The 25,168-nt window shown below is 44.4% G+C and overlaps 1 protein-coding gene across 3 annotated transcripts in view; it reads right to left on the bottom strand.

Moving 5' to 3' along the window:
* Nucleotides 1–23,770, bottom strand: part of pik3r3b (phosphoinositide-3-kinase, regulatory subunit 3b (gamma)) — a 170,836-nt gene extending 147,066 nt beyond the window's left edge. For 2 of the 3 annotated variants that reach the window (XM_071546147.1, XM_071546145.1), the window contains exon 1: nt 23,419–23,770. In XM_071546147.1, the coding sequence (XP_071402248.1) occupies nt 23,419–23,770 (352 nt within the window). Of the gene's footprint in view, nt 1–5,159; nt 5,174–23,414 lie in introns of all 3 variants that reach the window. The other variant, XM_071546146.1, reaches the window with a different exon arrangement.
* Nucleotides 23,771–25,168: the final 1,398 nt, after the last annotated feature.

Raw genomic sequence — 25,168 nt, 5'->3', positions numbered from 1 at the left:
ACGACAAGTGTTACCACCGTTGGTTTGCACGTGTCAGGCTGTGTGTGTTTGCGCTAGGGTGTGTGTGTGTGTTTGTGTAGTTCTGGTTCCTTGTGGGAACCAGTTTGAGATTTGGAGATTTGGAGTGAGGTTAGTTTTGCAAAGTAAGCCATTTAAAGATTAAGACCTGGGTTCAGGGTGAAGGTCAGAATTAGAATTAGGATTAGTCTTAGGGTAAGGGATAGGGTCAGGCATTCAGTGGTGAGGGTAAAGGTTACGGAATGAATGTTTTCAATCGAACATCCTCATAGACATACAGTATGTGTGTGTGTGTGTGTGTGTGTGTGAGTGAGTGTGTGTGTGTAAATTTATATGGACCAAGATATTTACCACCACGCCGAAATGATGGACATTATGTCCCTCATTCACGACTCTCCTGAGACAATGACAATGACTCCGGGATGTTTGTGTGTGTGTGTGTGTGTGTGTGTGTGTGTGTGTGTGTAGGGGAGGATAATGGGGGATATGTAGGCGTGATAAACCAGGATTTTCGGAGGGTTAGCTCAGCGCTAATACCTTACTATCGCAGTGGACAGATGGGAATTACTAATCTCAGGTGATGTGTCTGTGTGTGTGTGTGTGTGTGTGAGAAAGTGAGGGTACATGTCATCAGATTCATGACAGTCGGGGGCTAGAGCTATAGGGCTGCAATAATGTGTGTCACTCAAACACTGTTGCGCTCAACCTGCTTTTGACTGAATGTCACCTCTTCTCAATCTGTGTGTGTGTGTGTGTGTGTGTGAACTCTAATTCACAGTTACCTCAAGCAGGAAATTTACAGTGCCATTGTATTCTGTAATACAAGTTGTGTAAAAACACAACAACATAACAATGGCATCATATTGCATATCACTTTGAAACAATGTCACCACATCATATTGAAACCTTGAGCTAATGGATATATAAAATGAAACGTGCTGGCATCAGAATGTGTCATTACAACTCATTTCGCAGCAATATAATGAAGAAATTATGAATGAATCAACAACAAAACAACAAAATCCTTCACAAAGGCTTTAAAGTGAGGAATGCCGTGAGACCTTGCGTGCAACCAGGTGATTAATATGATGATGATTAAAGATTAATATTATAAGCACTTTGAGATTAAACTGAGAGGTGAGATTAAACTGCATGCAAGTGTGGCTGAGGCAGTGGCAGGTGGTGCGGTGGGTACTGTGGGTGGGGTGGGGAGGGCGGGTATTGGGTGCCATGATCTGACTTTAGGAGACTCTCCCTCAGAACTCGTGAGAGAAAGATCTTTCAAAACCAAACCCTTTGATTTCTCAGCTCTGTAGCAGGGTAAAATGCAAGAGTAAGCCATGTTATTTGTCGGAGGCTCTCCGGCAGGGAGGAGGAATGGAGGAGGTCTGTGTGTGTGTGTGTGTGTGTGTGTGTGTGTGTGTGTGAGGGAGTGGGGTGGGGGGGGTACGGGAATTAGCCTGTGCTGCCCGTGTGCCCATCTCACCCACTTACGGTAAGTGGGTGAGATGGAAAGAAATGGATTTGGGAACTGGAAGGTTGACAGGGGGAGAAATGTGTGAAGTGCGTGTGTGGGTTTGCATGCAAGCTTTATGCCAATACGCAATCTTGTGTGTGTGTGTGTGTGTACGTGCCCTTATATGTGTGTGTGTATGTGCACATAAATGTGTGTGTGTATGTGCACATAAATGTGTGTTGGAGGGCTTTACAAGCAATCCCAGTTGTGTTCCCACTTCTCGGATCATGCTACAGAGAAATATGCCGCCATGGCAAACACTTAAGAGGACCAATCCCTGGCATCAGTCATTCATCAAATAGATGAAAACAGGAGAGGAGGCGGAGGAGAGAGACAGAGAGAGAGAGAGAGAGAGGGAGAGGGAGAGGAGAGAGAGAAGGAGGAGAAAGAGAGCGTGAGAGAGTGATGCCTCATTTCAAGCGTTCCCTTTCATTTTTCTGCCATAGGGATAATGGCCAATTAAAGAAACAAACCCTTATTTATCCAGTAAAAAGGCCATAACGATGTGAAAAGAGAGAGAAAGGAACACTATTAGTTTAAACTTTTTCATAAAAAAATACTGGATCAAACCACTGTGGGAGCTCTATGTTGTAGCCGTACATTCAATAAACTCATAACATCATTTGCGCCTGGCTGCTTCCCTGTTTCATGTCATCCCCTCTTCCTCTCTTTCATCTTTCCAAGAGCAAGTCCATAAAACCTATCTAAGAAATATCAAAGCATATGTGACTTATAAGGTCAAATGAATAATATATCACCATCAGCCCTCATGCCCAGCCAAGGAAAACACTTCAGGAAGCCAGATGACAGGAAAAGTGGATTGGGAAAAGTGGAGTGGGAAAAGAGCGCGACTTGAGGGATGAAGGGGTGAAAGACAGAGAGAGGAGTAATGAAGTGATTTTTGCCACTAAAGTGCCACTTGCACCTTTACACTTTCAAGTCCTTGTAAGGGAAATCACTTGAAAGGACGTTAACCCTGGCATCAGAGCGAGAGAGAGAGAGAGAGAGAGAGAGAGAGAGAGAGACAGACAGACAGACAGACAGACAGAGAGAGAAAGAGAGAGAGACAGACAAAGAGAGATGGCTCATTTCCCCTCCTTTCGGCATCCATCAGAGAGAGCTGACAGTCTCACTTTCCCTGCTGGGACCAAATCCATCACCTGACACACACAAGGACTCACACGTGTACTGTCTAAGTACACACACAGTTACACACACGGATATGTACACACACACACACACACACACACGCACATGCACACGCACACACACACACACACACACACACACACAAGTAAAGAAAGAAAGAAAGAAAGAAGGTAAGTTAGTAAAAAATAACTTAAGAGAAAATATCTACTATTGTGGATATTGGATGTTCTTCCTTGACACCTACTAGTCAGAAAGAAAAAGTGTTTTTTGTTTTTTTTGTCGTTTTCTATGATAGCCCCATACTGCAGATAAATAGTATATTTCACATTTCATCTAATAGCAGAAGGGCAGCGGACCATGGTGTGTGTGTGTGTGTGTGTGTGTGTGTGTGTGTGTGTGTGTGTGTGTGTGTGTGTGTGTGTGTGTGTGAGTTACCTGTGCAGAATGAACAAAACACAGCCCTGACCAGACTTGGCGGAAGCTGAAATGATTTTGCTTGGCTCTGTACTGCACCATTATCTTCACATAGACAGACACACACACACACACATTCGCATATACACACACAGAATAACACACAACGACAACAAGTCTTTGTAAAAGAAGTTTTGTTTGGCCTTGCACTATACCATTATCTTCACACACACACATGTACACACACACACACTACAAATCTGCTGGAATACCTTAGAATGGGGAAATGTGCATCCAAGAAATCCCTTCTTATTTCTCAGCTATATGGATAATTGCCAATTTAAGTAACAACCCCCCTATCTGACCATTAAGAAGGGCCCTATTAATGCGAGACATGCTATCAAATGAGAAACATACAGAAAACTGTTGTGTTTAACAAGTTTCCACCATGTGCACTATACTAAAAGCTACTGCACTGACAAGAAAGTAAAATTAAATAGGGTACTCACACACTGTAGATGCATAATATATCCACATCCAATTAAAAAAGTGCATACTGTGGGATGTGTAGGTATAAGTGTACTTATCTTATGCACACACACACCAAGGAAATGCAGCAGGCATTATCTATCCCTCCTCTCGAAACAGACCTCAGCTAAAACTATTCACTATCAACTACTAAATCCCATGTCTCATGGGGCAAAGTGGATACAGAAAATGAGACTTGATCAGGCATATTGTCAGTATCCTGCATAAATCTCCAAAAAGGCAACTTTTAATGAATTATTTTTCCTCATGACCTTTTGAATTTATACCATTTTGCAATGCATTATCAGCATCCCTGACTTGGTGTCTGCTTCAAATGCAGTAAAAATAAATAAATAAATAAATTAAAATAGATTATGTTTTGTTTTTTGTTTTTTTCATTTACGGATGGTTGTCACCTGGCTGTGAGGGAGTGATGGAAACAAATAATTTGTCCAGAAGCAGAATACGGTCCTTGGTAATTAATAAAGGAGAAGCTCTATGTTTCAAAATAGGAATGCTGAGGATTAAATTCTGACAAAGTGTTCCATATTGGAAATTTTGGGGATCAAATTCTAGAACTCAGTGTTCTGTTTAACTCTAACTGTGTTCCAAATCAGAATATTGAGAATTAAACTGTATGGTATTCCCTGAAAATACATCTGAAGCACCTATGCATTGGAGATGTGAATGAAATCCAGATATCGGATGAATTAACTGCCAAGTCACTAGTTTTATTTTCTATCTTTCTTTTTCTTTTTTTCCTCTTTCTAGCTTTGAAATATCATTTTACCTCATGATTTTAGAATTGTTATTCCAAAAAAATCCCCCCTCCCGCCTCGCCCCCAAATCACATCTCTTTCTCCTCTCACTCTCTCCCCTAAAGACATTGTGAGAAGTGAGTAACATCATGCATGTCTGGCACTGTGATTAAAACAAAAAAAAAAAGAAATTGGGCTGCACTCCTCCCCTAGACTGAAAGTTATCTGCTCCGACTTCAATGAGAGAGAGAGAGAGAGAGAGGAAGACAGATCCTTTGAGTACCGGGTTCCCCCTCCAAATTTCTAAATTTAAACTAAAATCCTAATCACTCTGCCATCCTCTCTCCCACAGGCTTAAAATCCAATACATGCGCACACACACACACACACACACACACACACACACACACTTACACACCAATCCTACGCCTGCAATCCCCCCAGCCTGCCGTTTCATGTCCCATTTCCATCCCCAAAAGCTCTCCCTTGCCCTCCGGTTCTTCTTCTCTCCGTTGCCAGCGGTGGAGGAATGTGCCAGTGTGTATCGGCTGTTATGTTTGATCTTTATTCCACATAGCCAAGCTCTATTTTTGGGCTGCTTTTGCTGCTGTGTGAGATACAGAGATGAGCTTTTACTCGTCAAAGAGGACGAGAGAGAGTGTGTGTGTGTGTGTGTGTGTGGAGGGGGAGTGGTGCAGAAAGACAGAGATGCATAAAGAGAGTTATTGAGGTGGAGAAAGAGAGAGAGATGAAGGGAGGGGTGGGGTGGGGGTTACATAACTCTCCACAGCTGGAAAAGAAGGAGTGGTACTGCAGCAGCGGAGGAAGAACTTTCAAATGCAAAGGGAAGAGTGACACAAGTGGAAAAAAAAGGCAAAAGAAAGAGGCAAAGAGCACAGAGAGCAAGTAGAGACAAGTGGAGAAAGAGGCAGAATTAAGAGACATAGAGGTCCCGATGGATTGAAGAATGTGCCGCAGAGAGAGAGAGAAGAAACAGTTAACGAAAGAGAGGAAAGTGCAGGGGAAAGAAGTCATATTCCCCTCTATCTTCACAGCGGGTTGCAGCTCTGTAGACAGGCTACGCACTATCAGGTAAAAGAAGGGGAAAGATAGAGAGAGCATTCCCTCCTTCGCCCCTCAGCGACTGTCAAATGACGGCAATTTCACCCTGCAGCTCTCACTTATTTTTTCCCCCTCACTCTTTGTCGCTTCGCTCACTTTGTGACAGTGATTGCACTAAGCGGCGGTTTAGAAAATCCCACTCTCCTCTTTTTCTCACACACCCTCCGTCTCTCACTCACTTACTTCCACAAATGACGGCGATTCGCCCTGCACAAGAGCGCCGCAGCTGCCGCTTCGGGCCCGCGGCTAAGAGCCTGATTGCAGTGTGTTGTGATGAGCCTCTCTCGCCGCCATCCTCTCTTAACACCTTTCTCATTCTCTCTCTCCGTCTCTCTTTGTCTCTCTCAGCCGCCAATCTTAATGGCGCCGGAGCTACTCTGCAGGGATCTTTGGAGAAAACAGCCCCCTTAACTGTCTCTGGATTTGCGGAGATTTAGTGTTCTCTGGTTTATATGAGCATCGTGAGGGCTCACACTGCTGCCATCAAGCCCCATCAAGGCCACCCCTCCCTGGGCTGCAGGCCCTCCGATTTCCAGCCTGATCCATCTGGGTCACGGAGGAAACGCAGGAGCAGCCCTTTCAGAATTACCCACGGATCAAGAGCTCTAAAAGACGGATTTACAGATAGATTTACAATTCAGCTGGGAGAAATGATGAATGCTATTTTGTCTGGTGTGTGTGTGTGTGTGTGTGTGTGTGTGTGGCAGAGAGAGATGAGAGAGAGAGGGAGAGAGAGAGAAATGGATGCCGTTTTTCTAAGGTATTGTCTAAAGTTCAGAGGGAATGATATGGTCGCAGGTTGAAAAGACGGCTAATACGGTGATATTGCTCCTGCTTTCGCTATCTCTAAAATCAAGTAAAACAGATCATTTTTCTACAATCGGATCCAAGAAAATAGACAGAATCCCCCAAAAAAAACAGCAGAGAGGGAAGAAACAGAAAGGGGTTTTTGCCTTAAAAGCCAAGTAATGAAATGATGAATGGAAGAATAAATTGGCGAATGCAAGATGTATAACAACATTTTCTAGAAAGAAAAGCGAAGACGGGCGTGCGGGCCTAAGGTGAGATTAGATAAGAGAGCGAGGGAGGAATGAAGGATAGGAAGATAAATGAAGGAGGGATTGTTTTAGAGGTAATGGTGTAGGCCTACTGTGTGGGGAGGGATAGTGAAGTGGTGTTTTATTAAATGAGAAAACTAAATGATAGAGGGAGTGTTCGGGCGGAGGGGGTGTGAGTGGATAACATGCATGTGTATCTGAACTGGATGTGCTTCAATGTGTGTACATGGATGTTTCTGTGTGTGTGTGTGTGTGTGTGTGTGTGTGTGTGTGTGTGCGCGCGCGCGCGCGTGTGCATGTGTGTCCTAAAACAGCGTATAATTGAATCTCTCATGGAGGCAGTGGGCGGGAATGGAGCAGAAGATGCATGGGTAGACTAATGCGGTGTGACAAACGTACACACACACGCACACTCAAACACACATCTACTCAAAAAGGCATCTTTTAAATTTAAATGTCACATTTAGCACATACACAGAGCGCCCGCGCACCTCACGCTGTATTTGATATTCTCTGTTTTCTGGGTAAAGATGCATAGCCAAATACAGCAGCAGAGAGGAAGCTCCCTGCTGAGCGTGGAAAAACAGGAAAATGGGTTAGCAAGAACCCCCAGTGGGACTGAATAATTAGGAGAGCAGAGGAGAGTGTCTGAGAAATGGCTGCAACGATGGAGACAGAGAAGAGAGGAGAGAGAGAGAGAGAGAGAGAGAGAGGAGAGAGGGAGAGAAAGTGAGAGATGAGCGTGAAAGATGAGGTTGCATTGCAGGAAATGAGAAATGAAGAGATGGAAAGGGAGAGAGAGAAAGCAAGAGCTAGAGAAAGAGAGTTGCGTAAAGCCTAAGAGGCATGCATGTCCTCTTGCAGTCTGTCTCTCTCAGATTGTGTGTGTGTGTGTGTGTGTGTGTGTGGGTATGACTTAAGTCACTTTCAGGGACACACACCAGACTTAAGACCAGTTGATTGGGGACGGCTTGTGCAATTGGGACAAAAGTTGTGTCCCCCATTGGTAAAAAGCTGATTTTTGGGTCAGTGGTTAAGGTTAGGGTTAGGTTAAGGTTAGGGCTAGGGTTAGGTTTAGGCAAGTAGTGGTTATGGTTATGGTAGGGTAAGTCTCCAGGAAATGAATGTAAGTCTATGTAAATACCCCAAAAGTGACACAAGTAAGACTGTGCATGTGTGTGTGTGTGTGTGTCCCTGCTCCCACGGCCTGCACTCAGCTGTGGGGATCCCCATGTTGTGGGTGAGGTTTAACATTTTCAGACTCGTGCACTATTTGCCTCTGTTCTGGTATTGACTTACAGGGAACAAATCAGCAGAGCTTCAAGAAAAAAAAAACTTTTCTTGACTTGAACTTTCTAATTAATAACAAAAATCCATGTTGCAGACAGAAGGCAACCACACCATCTTCAATAATGTGGTGTTGGAGTCGAGAGAATTAATGTCAAAAAGCCATCACCCCAGCACATGATCCAGAACATGTCATCGCTGACAACACCACGGCCCCTCGGTTCCACCCTTTGGTGGTGAAGCGAGACTCTGGTGACACGCTGACGCACAAAGCCGGAGCTCACCTCGCCCTCTTTCTCTCCCTCTGGGCAGAAATAATGACTTCAGTCCTACAGGCGCTGTAGGCCTACGACAAGAGCTCTGCATATAAGACAGTTATGCAACTGAAATCACTGTGGCCCTAAAGAGTGTCCTTTGTAAACCTAAGCACAATAAGCAAACATTGCCAGACAGGCAGTATAATAGCTGCCTGTAAGCAAAGTTTTTGCTATTTTGTCTAGCAACCAAACAGAGTACAAAGTTTTAGGTGAAAACTGGACGGTTTATGAAGTCCCCCCTGCTGGGTGGACTGCCAGTTGTTCTGGGTTACACCCTCCTGTGGCACCCTGCCTTCCCTATAAACCAACTTGGAAGCTGCACCCGGGGCTGAGGTAAGTGCTTTTTCAGACGCGGCCAAGCCGTTTCCCCTAACCCTGGTTGCAAATGGTAAAAATGTCCTTTCCATCCATTTATCTTGGGTGAGAGAGGAATGAACCAATCCAAACTTTTGTTCCCACTTCTGTTTTTCTTCAAAACCCTCAAATGGACCGGGACACTTCCCGGAGTGAACTTTGGAACTTCCTGAACGGGTGGCTTTGATTAGGGTTGACATGACCAATCATCAGCGTTTCAAGCGCGGCGGCTTGTCCAAGTGAAGCTGAGCCTTCCAAATCTCCCATAAGCCAGTTAGACAGGCTCCAGGCTGAATTAGAGAAACACAAGGCAAAGGTAACAGCCAGCTCCAACCGAGCAATCCTATTGGTCAAACAGGCATTCCAGCAGGAGTTTGTGAGCCCTCAAAGCAGCAGGACTTCATGAAAAATTTAATTTGTTTCTGTGCTGACAAGGGGTAACTTGTGAGCTAGTTCACCATCGTTCTCACTTATTTCTTGAATATGTGCACTACTTTGAAGAAAAATCAGTACTTCACGTTAGAGAGGTCTTCACTGGGAGTATGGATACTTTGGGGACGCCATATTTAACCCATATCATTGTCATACTCATAATCACAGTAGAGGAACAACCTCATGGGTATTACTAAAATACAGTATGTATTTTTCCTCCTCTGTTTCAACTCTCCACAAGTGTGTTTTATCTGCACACACCCTATTGCCAAAGTGAGAGAGAGTATCATCCAATATAAATTTAAAACTGGTTTCAACTGGACTGTTCCAGGGCCAGAGGGAAAAAGAGGGAAATGACAGGGAGTGGAGAGAGGGAGAGAGAGAGAAAGAATACTGGAAAGCGTAACGCTGGAAAAGAAAAGAGACAGAGAGAGAGAGAGACAGCATTAAATGACACTGAGAAAAAGAGCGAGAGAGAGAGAGAGAGAGAGAGAGAGAGAGAGAGCAAGAGAGACAGAAAAGCGAGTGATGGGAGGGGAGGGGGGGGTGCTGGAACAGAAGAGCAGAGAGATGACAGAGCCAGACATCATTGGACCAAACTATCAGGGGAGGATGTGTGTGTGTGTGTGTCTCTGTGTGTGTGTGTGTGTGTGTGTGTGTGTGTGTGTGTGTGTGTGTGTGTGTGTGTGTGTGTGTGTGAGTAGAGTTGTTGGGGGGGCGAGTTCAGGGGCAGTTCATCTCTACCCCGGAGTACAGCAGCAGCGCTTTTAAAACAAGTTAACAGAGAACTAGATCAGAACCAAACTCCACAGAGACAGAGAGGGAGAAAGAGATGGAATAGCTAATCACCGGCCAGTAAATATGTCTCTCATCTCTGTGCCCTCCCATTAATAATACATTACACCGTCTCTCCAGAATGTTATTTTTCATCCATAATTATCGCTGCTCTCACTGCTCGCCACACTGGATGGATCTGTGGGAGAAACCCATCAGTGAGAAGCAATTACAGTTACGGTTCTGTTTGCTCTCCAGCCAGCTTCGAATGGGCTTAGTGTTTACGTCTGCTCTAACACTCATATGATCCCTCAATCTCAGCAAAGGTAAACTTGTGAAGAAGCACAGGGAAGGAGGGAGAGCATGAATGATGATCAGAGAGGGACAAAGGGAGAGACAACGAGAGCGAAATGTAAGTATGGAGAGAGAGCGCATTTCTCCCCGTAGTACAAACAAGAGTAAATACAGGTATTATCTGACTGGCATCTGCTGCCGTAATCACTGCCTCGTCTCAGGCTTCAAAGGCAGAGAGGTCAGTGGGCGGGAAACACTGCCGGGCTGCCGGGCCTTGAAGGTTAAGTTTTTCCCACATCAATGTAAGTCATTCCTATTCTACTGGGTTGTCCAGTTGGATCCCAATCACCACTTCAATACTGTAGGAGGTGATGTCCCTTACTGAGTGAACACAGATATGCAAAATACAATTCAAAATATGAAAAGATTCATTAAAGACATGTTCCTATTAACACATGCTGTATCGTAGTCGGTCTGTCTGTCTCTCTGTCTGCCTGCCTGTCTGTCTGTAGACAGTCAAGAACAAATACAAACTTCATACTGACACCACAGGTTTCCCCCTATAGAGCAGATGATCTGATTAGATGGTGGAACACCTTGCTGCATAACTTTGCATATTAATGAGGAAAAACTGATTGTCTTGAAACTACTGTAACTCCTTAATGCTTTAAGATACAGAGACCATATTAATACCACCCATGTGTTATGGGAAGACAAAATATTTGCTAATTACTGTGTTAATTAGCAGTTAATTAATGGCCTAATTAGCATAGCTGGTTATGTTTAATATATCATGGTGATTATGGCAGGACATTAGGCAGCTCAAGCGCCTCTTGTTGAACAGTGTAAAAACATTTGAGAACGAGTGTCATTAAACTTACATAAAGATGCCTTGTCTCTGTGTGACAGAAGGAATAATGGGACACCGCCCATGGGAGATGGTGGAAATAGGACTTGTGCATAGACACAGAGAGACAGACAGACAGACAGGAGGGCAAATGGTAGAATACACACACACAAACACACGCATGCACATATTCCCACACATATCCACCTGCATATATGCACCTGCATCGGTGCAAAAAAAAATTGTGCATGCAGCGTGACTAGGGGAAAAGGCGAGGTAAGGAATTCCAAAAGGCCAATAGGAAAATGTCTCCTCTCGAATTACAAACGTGGCAGGAATGGGAAACAATGGGGAGCGAGAAATGAGGGAGAAAAACACAACAGAAGGGAAAAAAAATCACCCAGGGGCAGCAAAACGCTGACCTTCACAACCAAGTTACATGGCTGCGTAACAAAGCACCTTCTGTCATAATGCATTGGTTGTGTTTATGCTTCGTCTTTCTCCCTAGGTGGATTCAACTGATATAGCAGAACTGTCACAGTGAGGTTCTCCCATAGCCTGGGAGCTTTCTACCTACATCGACTTTAGAATATGTCCCCTAGTTTCTTAACCTATGGGTGTTGACCCCAACAACAGCCATGGGCCCAAGTGTGGTGAGTCCCTACAGTGAGTACCTAGATTATCAAGTATGAGACTTGGTACTAGAGAAAGACATTTAATTTCTTACTTGTGCCCCTGCTTAAAAAGTTAAAGAAACCCTGCTCTAGATGCATACTTGGAAAAACAGCTATCCGAATCTAGACTAATGAACTGTAATGAAATAACACATGAGGTTAGTCAGATGATAAATGGTGGAAATGGACTTCATAAAAGCTCACTAGAAATGAATGAGGGTTTATATATTGTGAAATGATGCATTTATTTTGTTTTACTGCTCACTTCAGAACATTTATGTGGAGAAAATCCACATTCTGCTTTTCCCAATTTTAGGTATTTCAGTCGGCCACGGACCTGCAGTCTAGTCGCTAGCCTCAAAGCTAATGGTTGTGATAAATGAGCAACAATTGAAATCATCATTGAGGTTCAAGTATTAGCAGCTGGGACAAAACCATTAGGGATAACATAATCAGCTACGTAGAATAATCATGAATCATGTATCATCAACTAATCCTACTGGTCATATCTGACAGCAAAATTGCCCATTGTCTCAAAATATTGCCCGTGCATCACAGCTTTAACCTTATCTGAATATCATGACAGATCGCCAAGGCAGGAAATTTGCCTCAGGCCAATGGCTCCTCTATGTACACTGAATGTGGATCCAGCCTTCAAACAAACGTTCTCTCGCTGCAGCCCACAGCAGTAGCTGTCCCCTCGACACATTGTGTACACTAAGATCTGTGTGCTTAACCCCAACCGCCTCCGCAAACACACAAGTATGTGGGGTCGCCATGGCAAAATGTGTCCTGTGTAAGCAAACACACATTCACAGTGTTTCAGTGTCCTCGTGTATTGGATGACATGCCCGGATTCCTGCTGGAAAGACTTGAAATACTTTCTTGTCACACTCCCAGGGACCGGAGATAAATGTTTGGAGGATGATATAAATTGAGGCCTGAGGTGTGTGTGCTTTGAAACGGGAGAGACTCGGGAGGAAGAGAGAGAGAGAAGTTCAGGGGACAGTGAGAAACGGCACCTGTGTCAACAACGAGAAAGCTGCCCGGACTCTGTGTGTGCGTGTGTGTGTGTGTGTGTGTGTACATATATACTATGTGCTGAGGTATCATTCATTTCTCTGTCTCTTTTTGAGGACCTGTGCACTTTTTTTTCTCCACGGTAAGATGAAAGCAGACAGGAGAAGATGTATTAAGGAGTCACTATTTAACCTGTGGGCACAATGCGGGCAGAACAGGACAAACTGCTGGCACAGGGGAAACACTGACCTCATTTCATTGTCTTAAGCTGGTTGCACACAGGAGTTGTTTTTTCGTTTGTTTGGTTTTTTGTATAATTAAGAACCAAAATTGCTCTTCTAGTCAAATCCTCAGAGAAAAACTATACGGTGGGGTTTTCACAGAAACATTCTACATCAGTGTGGGGCGGACTAATTGGTATATCCTGTCAAAATCTTCTCCCATGCATCCCAGGTTCTTCAAAGGCTGAGGCCAATCTCCCCATATCCAAGATGCAAGGAACTGACATCTACAGGTAAACATACAGTCGTACAACAAAGCCAGTCAACCTTTGTACCATGGCCCTTTAAAACAGCTGTCAGAGTTGCTCGAGGTAAGCAGCGCCTGAACTGGCTAAAATGTAACTGTGTGTGCACATACAAGAGAAGCTCAAGTGACTTTGACAAATAGGTTAGCTTCCACAAATTAAATAAAGTTGACTGTAATTGTCCGTATTTTTCATCCGCCACGTTTTCCATAACATTTGAATACTGCCAAGAGAGGCATTTGGAAAGAGTTGCTCAATGATCCGCCTGTGAGAGGCCAAAGCTTGTGCGTGTGTGTGTGTGTGTGTGTGTCTGTGTGAGAGAGTGTAAGTGTGTGTCAGATTTAGCCTCTATCCCTACATACCCCTGGCTTAACAGAGGCTCTTTTCACCTCAAAAGCCCTACCATTTGGCACCACATAATCCCAACTGGCTTCTCTGGCTGACACATAGGCACTCAGACACACACACACACACAGACACACACACACACGCACACACACACACACATCGTACCAGTGGTGCCAAGCTGTATGCCCTTCTCCTCAGCTCCAGTGCCAAGACAATGGCTCCATTGAGAACAGAGGTTTAAGCACAGCAGAGGGATGGTGGAGAGCTGTGTGTCTATGTGTGTGTGCTTGACAAAGAAAAACTATAAGTGTGTGTGTGTCTTTGTACCATATGTGCATGTGCATTGTGTGTACTGTGTGTGTCTGTGTGTGTGTGTGTGTGTGAGTTCAGGTGAAACTGCAAGGAACAGTTAAGCCCAGAAAAGCTCTGTCCATATATCCCTCCTCTCAGTTACAGTACCTTTCTAATCCCACCAAATCTGCCCCTCTACATTACTTTAACAACCCAATTAATCACTTCTAACACTTCTCTGGCTTGACTGAAACTTTCTGTAAGACTTTCTCATGCTCATTTTTTGAGACACACTGACACAATGTACAATGACAGGCATAGATAGAACAAAAGTAAAATATCTGTAAGATCCTTGTTTTGCACTTTCATCTCTCTCTCTCTCTCTCTCTCTCTCTGCTTGCTTTATTGACACGACATGTATATACATTTGTGTTGCCAAAGCATATAGGGGGGGTGGGGGTGGGGGGGGTAAAACAGTAGATAAAGGAAAAAGAAAGAGAATGGTAATAACAATAAAACCTGGCAATAACAATAAAAGCTAGGTATAAAAAGTGAACATAAAAAATACGATCAATGATTAAATATACAAATGCATTACATACCCCACAATATAGTACTGTTTACATTATGTCTCTCTCTCTCTCTGCATTAGTATTAACAGCTCCACCAATTGGCTCCTCATCTCACTAATGGAAGAGAGGGAGAGGAGTGTGCTCAACTCTGTTCCAGCCAGACTACTTTTCTCTGCTCTGGTCTTTAACCTCTGGGACAAGATGAGGCCAAGAGCAGTTCACCTTTTCCATCTACTGCCATCTATGAAATAGCTGCCCATTTCAACCTATGAAATCACCTTAAGTGGTGGTGGTAAAGTTGCGTTGTCTTAAAAGGACGCCCTGGCCAAAAGTCAAAAGTGGGACCCAGTAAAGTATAAGATGAAGAGTACAATAACGGCTTATTAACTATTGGTTGCTGGTACTTTTGGTGATCTACGAATGTAAGCTGATTCTACACTTGGACTTATTCTAAGTCACTCTGAATAAGCAGCCAAATGGCTAAAATATACATTTTAAATTAGGTGCATTACCTAACCAAAATTCCAAACATGGAAAAAAGGCATAAAAGAGGCTTTCACAGGCTTTCTCATTTGCAAATCTCCTTTATTAAGATATTGGGCAAGAATGTCTATTAACAACCCTTGAAAACTGGTCATTAACATCAACAGTGCTGTAACTTGCAGCTGCATAAATGTAATGCATCAAGCCCCAAAACGCATTACTGCCTCAGGACAGCTCCAAGACAAAAGAGCTGCTTAAATTATTTTTACTATGCCTTAGATTGCTGAAATTAAACTGGTCAAATGACTATAAGCAAGGCTATCGAGAGGCTTCAGAGGGCATTAAAATGCACAGAAGAGGAGAAGACCGTAAAACCCAGGGCATAAAAACCATGTCATTTTATAGGTGCCCATAAACAGTCTGAAGAATGGGAGGATATTGAAAGAAAGCAGATTTCTCCTGGTCAGGGGGATTTCTTTCACTCGCTCATTCCTTTTAAACATAAAACCTTGTCCCGAGTCGCTGCACACGGATCTGGGAGGACACAGATTTACAGTCGGCATCTCCGCTGCTGACAGGCCCGTGTTTACAACATTGCCAGCTTGGGATTCATGGAAACATGGACAGAATACAGAGCTTGATGGGCACACACAAGCAAACGCAAGACACAAACACACACAAACAGGCAGACACACTCTACAGCTGCACGACTATGACTAAAATGATAATCCATATTATTTAGCAAGACATGTGATCAGAATTACTAATCGCGATCATTAGTCTGGATGATTTAGGGAACAAAATTATTTTACTACACAACAAATAACATTAGAACAACGTCATGTCCATTTTCAATTACGGATGTCCTAAATAAAAATAAAGTATAAGTATTCTACGACTGTTAATTGTGGAAACTAAAATTACAACATTTACACACAATTAATTGCAGCCCTAACAGACAAACACATACACACACACACACACACACACACACACACACACACACACATATATGGGTGGTGGAGTTTCCCCTCATGGGAATACAGAGAAAGATTTTCATATACTAATAGAATGACAAATACACATGTGAAAAAATAAATGTAATACTAACTACCTTAACTCCCTCCCTACAACCTCCCTACAGGGGCAAACAGGTTAGATTTTTTTTATTTCCACAGCTAAAAAAAAAAAATCTATTTTGGAAATAAAAATCAATAAAGCATGAGTATGTTGGTGAGCGTTTGTTTGTGGGTGTGTGTGTGTTGGTGGGTGCGTATTTTTACTGTTGACAAGTAAATCCTCCTTGGCTCTGGAGGAGATGCCTCTTGGCTCAGTGCAGTGATTCCAAGGCCAATTAGGCAGCCAGTAAAATAAAAGCCTGGGTTTATTGACAAGGTGCAAGAGGGCTCCCCTGCCTCCAACTCCCTGCCTCAAGAAGCCTAATGCAGGTCCTCCTCTCCCCTCTGCTAAAATCTCTCCTGCTGCTCATACTGTGACCTAAAACTCCCAGACGCAAACATTCACACTGTTCCCATAACTCCAGGCTAGAGTCTGAAACGGTCCAATATAACAGACTAATGTCTAGGAGTGCAGGTGGGTCACCAGTACAGAACATCAAAGAATTACAATGCTGAGATATCCGAATGGCGCATCCTCACAGTCTCCCAGGATTACACTGTGCTTTCCCCCTCTTGTTTTATTCATGGCTACTTGCCGTGTTATTTGTTACTCCCATGTATATTTTTATCACCTGCTTCTTTCCCTATAGAACTCGGGCGCTACCCTATTCATCAATTTAACACACACGCTTTCTGGCCCCCGGTAATTGACTTTCAAAACAGGGACGATAAATCTCACCTATACAAACAATAATACTTCAGAGATTAAAGACATTAGCATGCAACCTACACTGTTGTTATTGCTCTTTTTCTTGGGCTATACAAAGGAAAAGTTATTGATGTGCCCAGTGTTTCCTACATAGGTCCCATGTCGCGTGGCTGAACGCAATATTCAGGGAATCTGGTCATTGTGAAATGCAGCAAAACTCATTTCTCAGCCATTTTATGAGATGATCATTACTGAGGGTCACACAGTACCATCGGTAATTCATTTCAATATTATATGTCCATTGCAGCGCTTTAAAAGGTTATTCTATTTGCATGTCTCCTGTGTGTCACGTTTTCATCGAGAGGCGAATGACAAAGAGCTGGCAGTGTGTGATGTGTGTGAGTTCACGATGGGAGTTAAATTGACAGCGTAAATTGCCGCTGACTGCTTGTGCTGCAGCGTCTCGTTAAGATGTTCGTTAAGATGTTCGTTAAGGTGTCCTAATTGACATGCAGCGATCACCTCCAGGCCCCACATGCCACGCAGTCTGCAGGCTCCAAATGTGGGAGACAGGCAGACGCACTGCGCTGCTCTGCAGAGCTGACTTTACATGTAAGTAGGGCAGAGGCAGTGTGCGTGTGTGTGTGTGTGTGTGTGTGTGTGTGTGTGTGTGTGTGTGTGTGCATGTGCAAAGGGCTAGAGAAAGATAGCAAAAGCCAGGGAGAAAAAAAAAGAAGGGATGAAGGAGAATGAAAACAAAGACTGAGAGGAAGAGCAAGGCAGCCAAGGAATGTTCTGCCAATTCCCAATTCTCCACATTTCCACATGGATGACACATGGCCTCTAGGAGGGAATAAAACACAAACACTAAAACACACACAAGTGGTCCGTCAACAAGGAGAGCACATAAATGCCGATGACTAGGACCCATAGGCCTCGATCTTATAATGTCACTGTGCCAACCACATACCGTACTGTGGAAACCTAGCTTAGATATTAAGGGAGTGGGTGGACTGAATGTGATTGAGGCCTATACAATACAATACAGGCAATGTGTGCCATAATTCTACCGATCCTGTAACTCCTACTTCTATAAAGTAAAGAAGGGCACTGCTGCTTTTCTCAACAAAAGATCAAAAAGAGAAAGAATGAGAGGTCAGATCTAGAGGAAGATGGGAATAAAGCCTTGGGGATAACAGGAGGGAGACTGTGAAATAGTCACTGAGAGTCAGCGGGTGAAGACAGACAGAAAGAGAGGTTCGCTCACAGAACACAAAGAAAGAGAATTTTCAACCTCCCCAGCTCGCTTCATCTTGACATTGAGATATAAAGACATCTACAGCACATCTGCTCTTCCACACAGGTACGTCTCTATAGAATAACAATGCTCCCATATAGCCCAGCTAACCTCTCCTTTTCTCCCTCTCTCTGCCCGTCCTTTCCCTTTCCTCCCCCCCGCCTCCACTGTGTTATATAGAGTACACACACTCCGCGCCCACTGCATCCAGCCCATTAGAGTCTAAACAAAGAGCTAACAGGCCAACTGGAGCTAACGTAAATATAAATCCACAAATGAGGCAATTTAGCCTGGCCAGCTCATTAGGCCAATGCTGCAAGCATCGATCCCCCAGCCCCCGAACCCATCACACAGCCGCAAACACAACTGATCACAGGCTGTCACACTCCCAACGCATGCGTGCACACAATCACTCACACACACACACGCGCACACACACACCCCCACAGATTTCCACACTAGTCACTCCCCGAACTCTAAGTTACCAATTACTGATTAGTGTTTATTTCTTCTGCTATCCCTCCCACCTCTCTCTCTCTCACTCTCTCTCATTGTGTTTGATCTCCCAGTCATCCAGTGTTGCAGCATTTCATCACGCACCTGATCACATCGACCGTACTACTCAACATACTCACACACACATACATACACGAAACCACCTTTGAAGACAAAGAGACACTCAAAATGCCTGACTGGTGCTCAATTAAAAAGTCTGATTGCTATCGACCACCACTGTTTGACAAGTGTCTGCCGCGCGTATGTGTGTGTGGGTGAGTGTGTGTGTGTCTCAGGTGATTGGCACGCAGGGGAGCAGGTCTGCCTGAATGTAATGAGGCGCTATCTGCCACAGTATCACACTATGAAGGTGGGAGCGTGCTTGTCTAGTGCTCATTTGTGGACGAGACGAGGATCCCTCGCTGTGAACCAAACAGGTCCCGCTGCAGACATCACAAGCGATCTGCCAGGAATGATAGGGAGATCAAACAAGCCCGTCTGATCACCCGCAGCTCGCTGGAACACCACCATGTATTTACCGCACACTGTAGGTCAAGGGCAACATACTCAGCTAATTGTGTTTTTCTACACTGATAGGGGGCGGGGGATGCTGGAGGAAAGAGGGAGGAAAGGGGCATAAAGGTGGAACTGAGATAGAACGGACTGACATTCTGCAGAGGGTACAACACAGAGGCCACACGGGACTATGTGGTCTGGTGTGCGTGTGTGTGTGTGGGTGAGTGCGTGTGTGTGTGTGTGAGTGTGTGTGTGTGTGAGAAAGAGACATCAGAGGGTGACGGGGCAGTTCTGCGTGTGTGGCCTGACCTCATTCCACAGTCAACTACAGGCACACACACTCCGGGTGTTCGCGTGTACACACACACACACACAAACACATGTTCACCTAAGGGACCACACCGAGCATTTCAAGGTTACATCTGTACAGAAAACACCACCAAATCACGTGCATTCACTGGTCCCATTGTGTATATTAGGATATATATAGCTCACACACACACACAAAGCAGGTGTGATTCCAAGGTGGTCCTATAGAGTCGGGTTATTGTGCTATTCAGGGGCAACTACGTTCACTCTGCAGTCCTGCTCTGTGGTTGTTTGAACGTAACTTGGGCCTCTTCTGCAGCTATTTTTTTTAAATCTGGTGCAATAGTGAGTCTCTCCATGGTGATGTAATGGATGGCACTGTTAACATATTTGCACTATTTGACCAAACTGTTTCAATCAATGTCTCTGGGCAGAATGATCAAGGGACGTCTAGTCTTCTGGCTTGCATCTAATTGCTTCCCTCATTTACATCAAAGGGGAGCACAACGTAGAGAGCTAAAGCGCAGCGAGAGATAAAACACACTAGCTGGCTTATCACAGCTCAGCAGTGCGCTGCGTGTGATTAGCCCATTAGCTTCACCATGAACTCTGATTACCTTAGCCTCCTAGCTCCTCCCTATTTCTCCTATACCTGTAGGTAGATGGTGATTAGGACTCCATCAGGGATTCATTAGCCTACTGTCATAATTAATGTTGTATGGAGCTAACAAACAGCTCCCCTAAGGGAAGGGTAAGGCATCAGGTTGGGAAATGTAGGAGGGTATTCACAATCAGAGGGTGTCAGATAGTGTTGCGCATTGATTGCCACTATGAGCCCTGTTAGGGCTATTAGGTATCGCACCTGATTTAATCACAGCATGGCTGCTGAAAGGGAACTGGCTGTACAGGACAACAGGTGGAAAGGGAACATGGAAAGCAGTAGAGGAAGACGGGAGAGGAAGAGGAGGAGGGGAGAAAAAGAAATAAAGAAAGGAGGTGGGTGGCTAGAGGAGGTGGAGGACGAGGAGAAGGAAAGATGAGTGGGAAAGGAGGGAGGAAACCAGGAGGGTGGCAGAAGAAGAGGTGGAGGAAGATGTAAGAAAGATATTGCATGTCCAGTTAATAATTCAGATGTGATTCATCTGTCATTCTTTGAGCATCAGTGATTAACCCTTCAAAGCAGATGCCTCAAAGGGAATTCACAACTTAACTTGATTCTCATGTCACCTCAACACCACCAGTCTCTGGCAGACGGGAGAGGACAGGTGGAGACAGGTTGTGGGGAGGGCAACACTGACTGTGATACATTCACAGAAGTTTAATTTAAATCAATGGCAGCCATGTTCAATGTTTACTATGACTAAGATTACTATAATACACCAGAGGGGTATCCAACCAAGCTCTGTGTGTACACTTCATGCGATCTCAGGTCTGGAGGATGTTACTGTATATACAGGGGCTGTACTTCTAATCGCTGGTTTCCTGTAGAAACTTTGTGTTTGCCTTTTTTGTTGGTTTGACTGGCAGCTAACATATCCACTGGGACAATATTTCACAACCTTGGTAGCAGGCTACATCACTAAAAAGGCAATGAGAGATCAAAAGGTTACAGGTTCCCCAGAACAGCCAATGTGCGTCCATCAACAGCCAGATAGTGGACCACCAGCTTACTAAGTAATTTGCTCTAGATAAGATCGTCAGCTAAATCATTGAAATGTGAATGTAAAATTATGCATTAATTAAAGACCGGAGGCGATGGAAAAAATCTGCAAAGTTTTCCTCAACTCCTAAAAAGTTGACTTTATGGTGATGTGTTTTGCTGAAAACTGAAGGATCTCTGAAAGGACACCAGCCGTGGGGAATTTTAGAGAAATCCCCTCTTGCTATATTTAGAATAATAGACTGCTGATTTAGTCTCTGCTACATCACAAGATTCAACCCTCTGCTCTAAGTTTCCATTACATATAGCCAACTGTATGTCAATCTTCACATTCTCTTTACAATTAATTACTATAAGTGGCTGAAGAGTAACTTGCTAAAATGTACAGTTATTTAGTCACTTTTGAAAGAATATCATTGCATTCCAAAGTTCCAAAATTACCCAGAAAAATTATAGACCATCACTCCCATTTTGGTGTGGCACCTTGCAAATTATATGATGACATTATAATTTCAAGGTTTGGGGATGGTCCTTTTATAATCATCTCAACAAAACTAGCATAATTTATAGGAGGTTAAGTACAGATTGACTGCAATTACTTGACTTTCATTCAGTATGAATGTATATGCTTTTAAAAATACTTGGAAACGTTACTTTAAAACAAATGTACTCAAGTAGAGGAAATGCTGTAGCTGTAATTGGTTACTTTTCACCTCTGTCCCCTCCTAATCTCCAGCAGTCACAATACCAGTCAAAATGAGGTTCACCTGTGTAGCAGATGAACTGGATTCACACCTGTAATAATTTCAATTGGTAGGAATTAGTGGTTACTTCCCTTTTCCTGGTAAACCAGGATTGAAAGGTCTGTCTGTATTTTCTCAGGTCACTGGGGGAGGACTTTAAGCCATCTGACGCACTACATATAAAATTATTTGAATGGACCAGTGACCTTAGATCACTCGTATTCTCAGAAAAATAATTCGATACACCCTCAGGAATGTTCTTGCCGAGCGGCGTACTCTGAGGAAAACAGAGCAGGGCGTGCCTGCTTGTCAGCAGTGATGGAGTTTGCAGATCGGTTAGCATTCCCTCAGCAGAGACCGTTGTGCTGCCCTGTGCTACTGCTACACCACTGGGGTGATTTGTGACTGCAGGAATGTGGCATGTCAGGCAGCCAGTGCGCCAGCCAATCAATTATTCAGGACAAATACAGCCTTGTGTGGCTGCAAGATGCTAGGGGATGGATAGAGGAATGGAAGGAGGGGAGAGTGACCTAGCTAGCACACATGGTATGACTAGGAGTCTTGTACAGTAACACCATAGTGAGTAGGGAGAGAGGGACAGACGGAAAGAGGGAGAGAGATATATACCCGAGTCTAGAACAGTATATGTTATTTATATATACAACGGACCTAACCCACTCCCATAAAAGAGACGGGCAGGCCAGACAATTAGAGAGAGCAGAGAGCTGGCATAGGATGGAGAGGAGAGAACATTGCTGTCTGTCTGACCCATTTAGCAAATGAAGAGCCATAAACACAGTGGACCTAAACTAACTCCGCAATATAGGCCTTACCAGACACCCAGGGCTAAAACAGAGCTAACCACCCCAACCCTGTAAAAACACTAATCAAAGCCTGCAGGGTTGAGAATAGCTTTTTAAGTGGGGCATTTTGTTTCGCAATGCTTTTTACATTTTGGGCTGAGTTACCGAAGTCCCTCTCGTCCTTGTTACTGACTGCTGGTGCTGGGTTCTAAATAAATCATCAAAAAAATCCAGCAGGCTGCGAGTGCCCTGGGCCGATACACACAGATGTGCATGCATACACAAGCTTCTAATTGCAATGCATCTTCTAATGGCTATATATTATCGATGTAAATTCTTGGATTCTGTGTAAGAGAGAAATATTGCAAGACAACACCAGTGGAACCTGAAGGCAAGGCTGTCTAGGTATACTGTAGGGAACTAGTTACAGTCGATAGTAAGCCACAACATGGGGGAATGCATCTCAAAACTGCACCGTGGGTGAGAAGTATGGCCATTGATCCCCTTCCTCCCAGAGTACGTGCAGCAGCCTGGAGTAAAGTAAATCTGTAGCTACATGGTAAACATACAGCTTTTATTTGTCACACTTTACCAAACACAACTAATGTGCCATAATAACTTAGCCTCAAATTCAAGCTTGGGTCTCCCGCAGCGTAAACAAAACACCAAAGGGTTGAATGGGAATCCTCTCGGACAAAGAGAGATATTTAGGCCTACAAGGCTTCAGGCAGGGCTATTACGCAACGGTAGCCACTTTTACACAGCAGTGTCATTCATATCAGGCAAGAACAACTTAAAATGTTTAGGGCACTGGCAGGTCTATTCATTACAGCCCAACTGGTAACTCATCTTTAACCAGAGAGATGCAAAGAAAACTACCAAAGAAATGTCATCTGAAATAAAATGGGGTCAGATGAATAAAAAGCAAGCCTGGCTCGCTGCGTTACTCCCTGTAGTAGATATTGGGCTATTTGGGTGGCACTCACCTGAGGCAGTGGCCGCCCCAGGGGGCTGAGGCCCCACAGCGGCCTGTGATCCCCCAGGAGTCGGGGGTACGGGCCTGGGCCAGGGCTTGGCAGCGGGAGGGCCCACTCTCACCACCCCAACATACTCCACAAAGGTTCCCGGAAAGTCTCCCTTCTCTTTGGTCCGCTCATTGGTGCCGTGTAGCCAACCTTTCGGGCTTCGCTCATCCCCCTCCTGGTAGTCCAGTCCTGCTGTGGCCATCAGGGAGGCCTTGGGGACCGTGAGCAGGTCGCCTGGCTGGAGGCTGATGTCATCACCGCGCTCCCGCTTGTACTCAAAAAGCGCCCGGTACTGGAAACTGTCAGATGCCATGGTAACAGGAGTTCATAGGGTGGTTCCAAAGCCAAAAAAAATTACAACACCTGAGATTTGCTGCGTTAAGATGAATTCAATGACTCGGTTAATAAAATTCTGTTTAAAAATCTGTTTAAAATCCCTGAGGTGAAACCGGAACTCCACGCCTAAACCTGGGAAAACCTCTGATGCCGCCTGAGATTTGCTGTGTCGCACTGACTTGGATGACACAGTAGAAATGGACAAATAGAAATCTGATCCCTGAGGTGTAATTCCACACCTTTAGTTCTATAAACCTCTCAGAACCGGGTCCAACCTTTTAATCCAAGACGGTTAAAAACAACGGTACAGGCAGAATATAAATCATCCAACTACGATGAAAGTTAACTAAATATATGTTATTAAAATATAAGCCAGTCGGTCGGTCTGTGTTCGCACTTCAGTCCTTAGTTTGGTCACACGTCTAGCTCTCGTCTAACAATCCACAGTAAGAATCGGCCAGTCGGTCACAGCTCTCCAGTCAGAGGCCTGCGTGCTTTTGTGATCCACATGCGCAGACTGTGGGTAGCAGTGAGGCAGACAGACTAGCCACCACACTGTGTCTGTAATGGGGAGAGGCAAAGGGGGGGGGGGCTGGGGAATGAGGGTGGCACAGTTTTCTAGGACAGGGTGACCTACAGACAGTGTCCCAAGGTTCTGCAGGTTCTTCTGTGGATGCCAGCGGCGATGAGAAAGGGTACAGGGTCTGTTGTCTGTGTCCTCTGTCAAGTGTGACACCCGCCCACACAGACAGGCGCACCACACACACCTGAGGAAATCCACTGCAGTGCAGAATTTGGCTTCTTATTCAACGCACCCCTGTGTGCACTCTTCTGTATGCAATCCCGCTCACACAGCTCCTGCGCCTTTCTTCTCTATGCAGCCTCTCTTCACACGTCCCAACGCAGACAGACGCACCTGCAAACTTCAATAAAGTTGTAATGTTACTATCACATACTATCTCAAATTCTTATGTTTGTTATTAGGACCTAGAGCATGACTTATTCATATGTATTCTGCATACCAGGCATGAATTTAGGCCAGAGCATAATCATCAAAGCAGGAGTGACTGTTACTTCACAAAAAAAAATGAGAGTAAATAAATCACATATCATGACAATGTAGGCTGTGAAAATATACTAGTGTGTAAAAATTGACGAACACCCTGCTATAAAGGCTATAGTAGATAAGAGCCTATCAATTACAACAAACGTGACTAGGCGAATAAGAACTTCAGAGCGCAGACAGCATGCCCGAAAACTCGTCCTGCACCAGTCTACCCACTGTCTACTTGGCAAAAACACGGAGCAAACTCACCGTTCCAACTGTACTGACGAGCTCTTATCTTTCACCGACGCCTCGGTACACAAATGGTCC

Source organism: Centroberyx affinis, unplaced genomic scaffold (genome assembly GCF_046629955.1).
Source record: "Centroberyx affinis isolate AG114_WGS23_722 - 3 ecotype Tasmania unplaced genomic scaffold, CSIRO-AGI_Caff_v1 ptg005145l_1, whole genome shotgun sequence".
Taxonomy (NCBI): Eukaryota; Metazoa; Chordata; class Actinopteri; order Beryciformes; family Berycidae; genus Centroberyx; species Centroberyx affinis.
Note: the sequence above shows the minus strand (reverse complement) of the source record. Positions and strands in the feature narration are given on the sequence as shown.